Below are 12,339 nucleotides of genomic sequence, written 5' to 3' on the forward strand. Positions count from 1 at the left end.
TTTGTAGCTGAGTTGGTGTATTGCACACACTATAACTCACAGTTGTGGTGAAGGCAAAGGAGAGGTACATTGATGTTGATAGTGAGGATGCTGCAAGATTCTGCCTGCCTGTCCTCATCACTGGATATGATGTGATTCTATAATTCTGGAGGGTTTTTTTGTTTGTTTTGTTGGTTGGTTGGTTTGGTTTTGTTTTGTTTTGTTTTTTTATGCTTGGTGGTAAGCTAAGCAGAGTTCCAGAAAAGAGTGTTTAAGATTCAGAATGTTCTCAGGAAACGCTTGCTGGGTTTTCACCCGTAAAGGGTTCGTATCATGCGGCCATTGAGTGGAACCTATTCCTTACTCTGTGACCTTGAGCAGGTTGGATGACATGTCCAAGGCTGTTTCCCCATCTAAGAAATGTGGTTGATAATGTTTGCCATCAGTTATTTTTAAGATTATTGGCAAGCTGAAATAAAATGTGTTAAAAGAACTATAAAATATATGAGGCAAAGAAGTGCCTGAGTAGGTGGTTCTGCACGATAAGCAAGTTGACTGTTTTATGATTTTAGCACAGACGTGGATGCTTGGGAACTCTTGCTTCACAGATAGTCCAAGCCTACACTTCATGGAAAATTATATTATACTTACCATAAATTCCATATGAAATAAAATTTGAAATACAGGAAAAGTTTTAAGAGTAGAAATGATTGTTGCAACATCATTTTATCTGAAAACTATAAATCTCTAATGGTAGGGAAATTGGTAAATAAATTTTAAATCACACATAAAATGAAATTGTACAGTTGAGTATTTGCAAAGCATTTATAATGATATCCTTATTATAGTGAAGAGTTTTTATTGTTTTTGTATTTAATATTTCATATATGTAGTAATATTTAGAAAAAATACATACCAGTTCCAGCATGAAGAATTTTATGAATGCAAAACAACCTTTAAAAAAATATGTGCACACTTATTTTAAAATTTATTACCAGATTCTCAGAGGGTGAGAGTTTCAGGAACCATGTGCCATTTGGAAAACCAAATTATCTTTAATGCTAGCATGAATGCTCTAATCTCTATTCTTCAGTGTATGTGATGTCCATGAGTAACGTTATATGTGGGTATCTGTGGAGTTTATTGGGACGGAACAGCCTTACACCGCCATCATTCATGAAGAGTTTTCTTAAGTCTGCAGCAATGAAGAACTGTGCTGGCTGCCTTGGGATGTTAAGTGTGGTCTCTGCTCTCTCTGCTGCAGGTGCTGATAGTCTGCAGCACCGGTTTGGCTGGGATTATGCTGCTCAACTACCAGCAAGATTACACAGTATGGGTGCTGCCTCTGATCATCGTCTGCCTCTTTGCTTTCCTAGTCGCTCATTGCTTCCTGTCCATTTACGAAATGGTAGTGGATGTATTGTTCTTGTGTTTTGCCATTGATACAAAATACAATGATGGGAGCCCTGGCCGAGAATTCTATATGGATAAAGTGCTGATGGTAAGTACTTCAAATGCCCTCTACTGCTTGAGGGGTAAAAGTGATAACTGTTTTCAAAACACTCTGTGTGGTTAATTCCCACAGAGTAATCCAGTGTTAAAATTGTAGAATTTGATTATGAATGAAGTCTGTCTTGGAGAAGTTGCTGTAGGTCTTCCTGGTACAGAAGAGACCATTTCAGATCCAGCTACTGGAACAGTGCTCTTTAATGTTTCTGAACACTCTGTGTCCATTCTGTCTGGCCCCTCTATACTACACAACTCTGAATGGGCTTTTAAACATGTCCTCTAACCACCCATGAAAACACCCTATCCTGAAGTAGATCTTACAGACAAGTCTTGCTCTCAGATCCTGTCTACCTTTCTCCATCAACCAAGGCCATTACCATCAACCCTAATTAAAATCCATCATCCTAAATGCCACAGGCTGGATTGAAGGCATCCATAATGAATACAAGAAGCAGCTATAGCTGTCACAGTATTTTGTACTGACTCTTGGGAATCATTTTGCATTCAGATTTTTCTGTGAAGCCCCTAAAGTTCCTCTGTGTTAGAAATTCAGTTAAATTCGAAACAATTTGAAACCACATCACAGTACTTTGAGGGACTGGGGAATGGCTATGAGCCTTGTTGCTTCAGCAGAGGATCGGGTATCAGCTCCCAGTGCTCATTTGGCACTTCCATAACCTCTGTCACTCTAATCCCAGGGAGTGGGACTCCTCTTCCGGCTTACTTGGCCACTGTACACACATGGCACACATATATGACCCTCAGGCACTCACATAAAATTTTTAAATTTTAAGTACAATTTTATCATTGTTAAATGATGTCGAACTAAAGATACTTAAGACCAAATAGGATACATTGAAATAATGAGCCATTTTGTAGTACCCAGTTAACTCTGACATAAATGTATGAATAAAAGAGATACTTTTTTCCCTTCCAAAGTGAAAATTGGAGGTAATTGAACTGACTTGTTTGATACTGGCTGTCTTTGATAGCATCATCAACTAAATTTTGGCAGCTTTCATAAGTACTAAATGAATTCTGTCTGGTTGGTTTCATATGGAATTGGATCTGTATTTTATGTTCTTGTGACTAGAGCAGTTCAAGGGGAAATTTCCATTTTTTTAACCCACTGTTAATGGGTTAAAATATAATAATGTAATGTACTTTTATTTTTTTTAAGATAAACTGCCACTATGTAGCCCATGCTGACCTTGAACCTGTGCTCTTCCCGCCTCGGTCTCCCTGGTGTTGGGATTAGAGGTAGGAACTACCATGCTTGTCAGGATAATGCAGATGCTGGAGAAGAATTTCTCCGCAGGCTCTGCTAGGGCAGCACAGTCCCCTGGGGGTGTCCCTACTCTAGCCACTAAGGTTCTGGCTGATGCTTTCCGTGGCTTTGCTTTATGGAATAGTATCTAGAGTAGGATACAGTTGCTGTAAAGGAGGGAACGTTAAGGCTAGATTTTTTTTTTTTTTTTTTTTTTAAGGTAGCTGACCTGTGATTTGGTTTTGGTTTCCTTGGTGGGGGTGCTTTTTAAAGTAGTTCATGCTTACTAATTCTACTTTCTAGGTCTTTGTTCTAAGTGGGGTGTGATTGTGCACACCTATAATCCCAGGCTGCTGCCTGAGAATTTCTGTGAGTTTAAAGGCAGCCTGGGCCATATAGTGAGTAGCAGACCAGCCAAAGCTACATAGTGAAATCCTGTCTAAAATGTTTTTTAAAAACATATAAGAAACTAGAATATTACTCAGTGATAAAAAAACAAGGAGATCATGAAATTTGCAGGTAAATGGTAGGAACTGGAAAAGATCATCCTGAGTGAGGTATCCCAGAAGCTGAAAGACACTCAATATACTCATTCATAAGTGGATATTAGACATGTATCTAATAGGATAAACATACTAAAATCTGTACATCTAAGGAAACTAATCAGGAAGGAGGACTCTTGCTAAGATACTCAATCTTCGTTCAGAAAGGCAAAGAGGATGGACATCAGAGGATGGAGAAAACAGGGAACAGGACAGAACCCTACCACAGAGGGCCTCTGAAAGGCTCTACCCTGCAGGGTATCGAGGCAAATGCTGAGACTCATAGCCAAACTTTGGGCAGAGTACAGGGAATCTTACAAAAGAAGTGGGAGATAGTAAGACCTGGAGAGGACAGGAGCTCCACAAGGAGAGCAACAGATCCCAAAAGTCTGGGCACAGGGGTCTTTTTTGAGACTGATACTCCAGCCAAGGACTACTCAAGGAGATGGCCTGGAACCCTTGCCCAGAGGTAGCCCATGGCAGTTCAGTGTCCAAGTGGATTCCATAGTAATGGGGACAGGGACTGTGTCTGACATGAACTGATTGGCCTGTTCTTTGATCACCTCCCTCTGAGGGAAGACCAGCCTTACCAGGCCACAGAAGACAATGCAGCCACTCCTGATAAGACCTGATAGACTAGGATCAGAGGGAAGGGGAAGAGGGCGTCCCTTATCAGTGGACTGGGAGAGAGGGACATGGGTGGGGAAGAGGAAGGGAGAGATTGGGAGGGGAGGAGGGAGGGAAGTACAGGGGGGATACAAAGTGAATAAGCTATAATTAATAAAAATAATTAAATAATAAAAAAGAAACTAGAAGCTTTTGAAGCAAACTGGTTTTGGTTCATTTAACCTTGATATGAAAAATAAAACAAACAAAAACTGATATTCTAAGTATGGGAAAGGCAAATTCTTAAAAATGTTAGATAAAATTTTCTCTTGAAGCCATAATGAGATTGTCAGAATGCATGATGGAAGATTTTACATCTGCGAAATTGCAATCCATCCTGACAAATTTTATAGTTTTCTTGTTCATTCAAAGTACTGTTTATCACACTAAAGTTGTATCATTAAAATTCACCTACTGACTGAAATCTAAAAAAGATCCCAAAATTAATGCCATGTGGTCCATATTTTGCAGGAGTTTGTGGAAAACAGTAGGAAAGCAATGAAAGAAGCTGGTAAGGGAGGCGTCGCGGATGCCAGAGAGCTAAAGCCGATGGTAGGTGGAGATGAGGAGGCGGCCACCCTCCAAGACTTTCACTTTCACTTCTTCTCTCTCTCTGTCTTCACTGACTGCACATCCTCTGGAGACCCGTTTGTTATCTGTATCACACAGGACATGCTGCTCTTTCTGTTTGTCTGCTTACCCATCACTTGGATGGCAGAACTCGTGTCACAGCTGAGACTACCATCTGTAAAAGTGAGCTGAAAGGAACGCATCCCTGCAGTGCTGGGGGACAAGGGTGACCACTTGCCTCCAAGTCAACACTGTTTTTCTTGCTGTCAGTACTTAGTTTACATCCCACAGGACATGGCAGGTGTCTTTGAACCAGCAGTTCATTTTGATCATTTTAGAAGGTGATCATGAAAGTTCCTTTCAGCTTGCTAAAGTTCATATTCCTCCTTTTTTAAAAACAATATTGTTCTGTTTACATTGCTGTCTTTTCCTCTTTGCGGACTTTTTCTTCTGTTGCTCAGATTGTACTTTCTTTGCTGTTGTTATTTCTGTTTGTTTATTTATTTGTTTGGTTTTGCGTTATTTTCTCCTGCAAACAAGGCGATTTCCACCCACATTCCATTTTGGTAAGACAGCCTAGTCTTCTCACGCCTTAGTTGTAAAAGGAATCAATTTCTACAACCTGTCACAGATGATAGATAGATTTAGATAGATAGGTGACTAATACTTAGGTAGGTAGATAGAAGATTAATATATGGATGGAAGGATGGATGGACACATGGATACATAGATGAGAGGAGATAGATCAATAGACAGACAGACAGGTATTTTACTTGGGGGAGAAAAACAACTTCCTCAGTTTAGCATCCCCTGAGTTGTTTTTCTTGTAGATACTCTTCCTGTAGTGTAATAGCACATGTCTCAAACCTACACTGGTCTAATTAGAATGTTACCAACCCAACAGTGACATGAAGAAATGCCACTTATTCTGCCCAGTTGTCCTCCTTATTTAGGAAATAAAGAATCCAAGACTAAAACTTTAAAGGAACATACACAAAAAAACTGTGAGGAGACTAGCTTACCTCTCCCTCCTTTCTGGTGCTTGAAACATTCATTGAATCCTTCGGTAGTAAGCATTTTAAGAAGGGTAGAAATATTTGAAGTTGAAGACCAGCCAATTTGGCCATGGACTTGGCATGTATTTCCATTATGATTCTTAGTAAATAGTAGATGAATTGTGGTAGACCAGAATACAAGTATACCTTCCCTACCAGAAACCCTAATTTATAGACACTAATCCTAAGAGAATGGCCCAAGTTACATAGCTTTCCGTCAGAAGCCGCAGCCTTTTCTGAAGGTTATTTTCATCTATAGCCCATACCACAGCAACACATTAATATCTTCATTCAGGTTTTGCCTTCACGTTATGATGTTCATCAGTTCATAGCTTTCCTACAAGTTCTGTCTCCAAGTACATCTTTTGAGTTCATTGTCTTTTGGGCAATATGGCATTTGATCCCCAAGAATGTCATTGTTAGGGAGTCCCCCGCCCCTGAAGCAGTAGAGAACGTGACTTAGAGCCTGGTTTCTTAAGCCTTCCATTAAACGTTTCTTCTCGTGTCCAGTACACATGTAGAGTTGATGCCTGCCGTCCCTGAGCCCTCTTGTCATAAAGAATTACCCGAGCGCTTCGCCGCTGAAGTGAGGGGATTATAGACTGCGAGCCGCCTGTTCTCACTTGCTGTGTTATCCTAAAGATGAAAGCTGTCCACTAGAGCTCCATGTCTGTCTTGCAGTACATACAGCAACACCGCTGCCGCCTGTCTCCCTCCATATGGGCTGTCTGCATTTAGATTTTGTTTTTTTATTATCTCAGCCTGTAAAAATATTTAGGAAAATGAGGTTTTTAAATTGTCCTCCTGATAGGGCAGCGTTGAACTAAATAAACGGCCACTTTTCTTCTTGAGCTATTTTGAAAGAACCTCACTGGTTTAAAAACTTTCTAAGATCCATGAGGTCTCTCTACAATTCTCAGAACAGTTTGCTGATTGGAATGACATGCTTTTGGAGATCTGGCAGTCTCCTTGCTGTCATGCAAGGATCAGGTCTCTCTGAGGTGTGAGCTGGAATAGTGTGCTGTGTATGTCTTACCCTAAAGGAAGTACGGCCTGCAGTGTTCCAGCATCATAGGTTCCAGAGAGGGCTGTCGACGTATTTTGCCCTGTTGCTGTTGTGACCATGTGTGTATACTGATAGCATCGTTTATGTCTCCTTTCAACAGTAATTTTTCTAAGATTATACTCTGTATGGCTTTGTTTTCTAGGCTTCGGGAGCAAGTTCTGCTTGAACATAGCCGACGGTTATGGAGCCCATTGACATTCCAAAACAATATATACACATAACTATGTATTTGTGTGTGTGGGTGTGTGTATATATGTATATGTATGTGTGTATATATATATATATATGTATATACACACACACACATAATCAGCCAAAATCAGAGAAAAGGAACAGGGATTTAATACCTTTTTTATGCTTATTTTTGTCAAACATGTACTCCTTTCATACGGGTGGCTTTTACAAGGCAACTTCCGTCATTTAATGTTTTCAATTGTAATTGTCTTAATGGAAATGTTAGATTCATATCTGATTAACATTTTTAATAACTAGAGGAAATTTTAACTTTAGTTACTTAGCCTAGGTAAAATTATTGTACCAAATTCTGTGTAAGTTTTTGCAGGGGTGATTTCCCCAGTGTACGTTTAAAATCAGTATCTTATTTTACTGATGCATAAGCCCTAGTGTGTCAGACTAGGCGTGTGCGTTCAGCTAAATAAGAGATTTCTCCAGTCTGTTTTCCCCAATCAAAGAAGCCATGTCATTTTACTTTCAGAAGCGTATGAGTGGGCCCGTTGTGGGAAATTTCATGGTAGCTCATGCATTTGTCAGCCGACATTCAAAAGTAACCAACTCCTCAGGTATTTGTAGTTTACCCTAATGCTTCTATGGAAGAAAGTGGGAAAAATAGAGAGAGGAAGGGGTAGATAGATAATCTTTATTATGCAAACTTTTCCTTGTATTTTGTCTCTTTCCTTTTTGATTATTAGTAGCATCCACCACACATTTGTGTGCCTGGTTTGAAGGGAAGCTGGGGCACCCAGCAAGTTTAGCCTTTACGTTTCTGTGTATTGATTTTCATCCTAGGTAATTCTAGAAGGAATCAAAGAGAGAGGGAAACACGAAGCATTGAGATTCCCAGTGCTTTGCTTCTGTTTCAGAGACAAGTCAGGAGCTTAGGGTTAAACGGCCATCTATTCAAATGCTTGCTATAAAATCTGAACACACTGGCAGGTGCTCCACTCCTTGGTCATCCGTTGAGTATCCAGAGTTCTGCTGTTTAACTGAAGAATTGGTTAGTGTTAATCCTCTGGTGTGAATGTGCTTTATGTTTGCGGGTACATTTGGGGTTGTTTTGTTTTGTTTTCTGCTGGGTTTTTCTTTTCATTCCTAAAGCTTACCAGATATGAATGGCTAATATTCCATTGTTCTGCTTATTGTAATGGTGAATGCTTTAAGAAAAAAAGTGTAATTTGCTAAGAATAATTCATGATCTGTTTATGCGATAACTCCTTTTTGTTACAATTTTTTTAAAAGAAGCTATTTTTGTTAATGTAAAGTAAATATTTCAGAGCAAATTTTTTAAACTTATTGCACTAAATACAGGCTCTGTAAAAAAAAAAAAAAAGCCTCAGCATTTATCATTCCATGGAAGGAAAATCTTTTGAAAGAAAGCATTGCCTATCAGAACTAGACAGTGAATTAGACTGGTGTTATGGAATTGCATACAATATCCTGAGGGTTCAATAAGCAGCTGTTTGCTAATGTGCTTCCTTTCAAAGGGTTGGACCTTTAAATTGCTGCAAAAGGTAAATTGTATTTTCTTTTTTAAGTACTGGTGTTCTTTAATCTAGCTAGGCTAAATTTTGCTAAATGCCTTGGTTTCTTTTCAAAGCTCATGAATATTTCTAAACCTTCAGAGTATCTACAATAAGAGTCTGGATTAAAACAACAAATCACACACACACACACAATTACAAGCTCATATCTAAGCAGGATCTGGAAAACCAGTGTTGAGAGCATAGCTATTGTGAAATAATAATTTGCCAGAAATTAACATCTAACATCTAGTGTTGCCAAATAGTGTCACTGTACTTTTTATATCATTTGAAAATGTAACTAACAATAATGTCCTACTAGATGAAAGAGAAAATCATGTCAGAAAATCAGAATACCATGTGACTTGTAGCCACACAGATTTTGGACATTCAGAAACATTGGGAACTAAATTTAGATTGGGCCAAAGCCTGGAAGATGGTTCTCACACCGGAAGACATTCCAGGAGCTAGTCATTTTAGGAGGTGTCCCTCCAAAGTGACGTGATGATGGACTTGAACTTGGGAATCAGGTTCTGCTCACTTGGACATCCCTGCATCATGGACTCTTGCTGCCCCTGTTCCATGTGCTCGCAATCCCAGCTACTGGAAACCACCAGGAATGCTTTCTAATTATCATTTGCAACTAGATCTGTAATCAGAAAGAAAATTTGTATTTTTGTATAACTTGATTGTGTGCCATTTTATATAACAGGTCCTGTTTTACAAATAAATTTTGTTTTACTAACATTGTGTTTAGAAATTATGATCTATGTGTAACCATGTCATTTGAGTTCAATTAATTTCCAGGCTGTTTTCCCTAAGTAAATTTGTGTGCCATATAGTTATATGCAAATATGCATATCTATTACATGGGTGCACACAGAGAGATATTTTTGATGTTGGAATATCACTCTGCCCTGAGCTCCATTCTTTGATTAATTTGAGAACGCCTAGCAGAGGCTTCTTTAGTAATACTTACGTGTTCTGCTTGGGTATTCCTGCTGCCTTTTCCATTCATTTGCAAGTCATTCTCCTAGCTATGGGCTGCCTTACTGCCATCTGCTTACTGCTTCCATCTTCTGCCCAAGTGAGAAGAATAGACAAAGAACAAAAACTCTCTGTGAAATCTGGACACCTGAATAACTTCATAAACCCTTTGTTTGTATTGCGATTTCCTCCTTTTTCTGTGATAGCTTTTCAGCACCACACTTGGGAGCCCTGTCTCTGGAGTTAGACTTGGGCTTTCCTTTTCTACATGGTAGTGGTAGCCACAGTGCCGCATGGTTTCTGCCACCAGATAATTAAGAGCTGGTGCATGATTTAGACCTTCTGGACTCTTGCCTCAAGAATAAGTTGTCCTGTTACTGTAATCTGGGCGGAAGAGGGTTAAATTTAGTGTAAATCCATGAGTCCATCTTTAACAAGAGGCTTACTGGTGAACTAATGATAAATAATTAACAATTTAGTGAGGGCACTGAGATTGTATAATCCTTGCATGGATGAGCAGAGCTCAACACAGGTTGTTCCTTAAAACCACTTAATACAGTGGTTAATGTTTAGGATTAACATTTTCATCCTAGCCTACAGATAATAACGTCCTAACTTGATGCCACTTAAGTAGCTTAGCTGCCTTGGTTCCCAGTCTTCCCCAGTAGAGGTACTTCCTGAGTCTATTTAAAAATTTTGCTTGAAATAAGTGTTTTCTTTGGTAGTTTTACCTCTTTAAGTTTTTCCTTCCTTTTTCTTCTTTATTTTTCTTTCAATGAAAGAAATTGACTATAACCTCTGCCCAATACCATGGACCATGATATCTGCCTTCTGAGTGCGCTCGGAAGATTCCACCCTGCTAAGGTGTGGACCGCTCTATCCTGGTCCAGGGCTGCTTTAAGCTTGAAGCATAAATACCTCTCCCTCCTCAGAATAACAGTACAGGAAACGCATAATCCGTGCATCTGCAAGCCACACAGTGCCACCACGCTACTCCACCTGCAGGCCTCAGACGTCCCTGCCATGCACAGTCACTGCTGATGCTGCTCTTTTAGGAGGTCCTCTGACACCCAGAGCAGCCGGCAGCATGCAATCAGCTCCACCCCTGGAGCCATTGCTTCTGGGGACTTCAACACTCTTATTTTTGATTTTTGGCTTCTCATTTGAATTGGGGTTTCCAGTAGCCTTCCTGCAGTTCCTGAGACATTTCCACCAAAAGGGTCTGTGAGCTTTCCTCTCTCAGTAAGCAGGGTCTGGGCTGAGGGTATAGTTCAGTTGACAGGAGCACTTGCTTAACATTCACGGGGCCCACTCCCTCCCCCCCAAAAAATAGCAATGTCAGCTCAATATTGCTTTGCTTTGGCCACTTGGAAAACAAGCAAACAAACAAACAAACAATCCTCAGAAATCTGGAGGCTTACAGTACAGCTGACACAGTTGATCTCTATTCCTTTCATGCTTCCCATCTGACAGACAGAAGCGCCTGCCTACAGTTGTTAAGATGTGGTCTGTGAATATATATTAGAGAATTATGAGATCCTAAGTAAATGCACAAAGCAGAGATTTGTGTGTTCTGTATTCATAGCATAGAATGCCTTTTGCTTTAAATGCATATTCATGTAGCTGTGTATATTATGGAATTCGTGTTAGCCCTTTTGAAGAGTAGGCATTGTTCATAGACAGTGGCTGCTTGCAGAATTAATTTGTCTTCATTTAGTGGCATATGGCCCATATTTTGAAAAAGCAGGATCATTACATATATGAAGGGAAAAAAGTCTAAAGTTAGCAAACTTAAAAACTATTAAAATGCAATATATTATATACAGTGAAAAATTTGAAATAATATGCTTTTCCCATTCAAATTTCATACATTTGAGCCAATCTTATATTCTATATTTAAGAGAACTCAGAGTTTAACAGTTTGAAAATACCTTTCTTACAGAAATTCTCAATGCAGAACTTTTAAACTTGTGGCTTTCTGTGGAAAACCTTTCTTTTCTACAGAACTATTGTGTTCTTTCTTCCTCCCCATTTTAATTTCCTTATATGTGTAATAATAGATCAACAATGAATAATTGATGCTTTTGTAAATTACAAGTACACAATTTAAAGTTGGTATTTCCGGGGGAGACGTCATTAGTAAACTTATTCAAAAGGTAAGAAATAGTTAGCCAAATACTACATTGATCTTTAGTTTTGATATTCAGTTTTACAACTTAAATGATTTTGTTTCCAGACCAGAAAGTTCCAAAAAAAATCAAGCATTTATTCATAATAGATCAAGATCTAGTTGAGTATGAAATATTTATTCACTTATGCACATTCCAGGCATTTCTCACTTTATTTGATGGTATCCAAATTGAATAATTGAAATTCTAAAGCAGCTTTGAGTGACCAGAGGGTCCCTTTGTACTTGTGGAAGCTGTGAACTGCTCCCCCACCCCCCAGTGTACCTCAGTGAACATCTAAAATATTTCTACAAGTGATTATACCTCCCACTAACTATCCATGGGGATGACGCCATTCACCTTCGTCCTGAATCAATTTTATAATTAAGAACAGTATATGATTTAGTCCCAGGCTTGGACATAGAATCCACAGTAGTCTGAACGGGCAGTATTAATTCACCACAGCACCAAGATTGCCTACCTTGGAGGTATGAGGTGGGGTGTGTCCTGAGGGAATTTGTAACCATGAGCCAAATTATTTACAGTGTGTTGGGGTGCACCCTAAAACAGATACAAAGGGAATCCATCTTCTTAGCTATTTTGATGGAAGTCCAATAGGGCATTAGAAGGCCTAGTGTGAATAGTATGTAACTGTCTTAAAATGCATCTGTGAACGTGAGGGAGAACAGATGAAGATGGTGATAACGAGCTAACTAGACTGGGTACCTGATTCAAAAAGAGTTTAGTAAACAATAAGAGGTGTGTGTGTGTGT

General features: G+C 39.3%; 1 protein-coding gene across 5 annotated transcripts in view; it reads left to right on the plus strand.

Moving 5' to 3' along the window:
- Slc44a1 (solute carrier family 44 member 1) overlaps window positions 1-12,339 on the plus strand; it is a 177,252-nt gene that overhangs the window by 118,937 nt on the left and 45,976 nt on the right. For 3 of the 5 annotated variants that reach the window (XM_060379915.1, XM_060379918.1, XM_060379919.1), the window contains 3 exons: window positions 1,244-1,480; window positions 4,435-4,515; window positions 6,797-9,156. In XM_060379915.1, coding sequence (XP_060235898.1) covers window positions 1,244-1,480; window positions 4,435-4,515; window positions 6,797-6,820 — 342 coding nt within the window. In that variant the 3' untranslated portion in view covers window positions 6,821-9,156. Of the gene's footprint in view, window positions 1-1,243; window positions 1,481-4,434; window positions 6,745-6,796; window positions 9,157-12,339 lie in introns of those variants that run through there. The other 2 variants (XM_060379916.1, XM_060379914.1) reach the window with 2 other exon arrangements.

Source organism: Meriones unguiculatus, chromosome 3, assembly GCF_030254825.1.
Source record: "Meriones unguiculatus strain TT.TT164.6M chromosome 3, Bangor_MerUng_6.1, whole genome shotgun sequence".
Lineage (NCBI taxonomy): Eukaryota > Metazoa > Chordata > Mammalia > Rodentia > Muridae > Meriones > Meriones unguiculatus.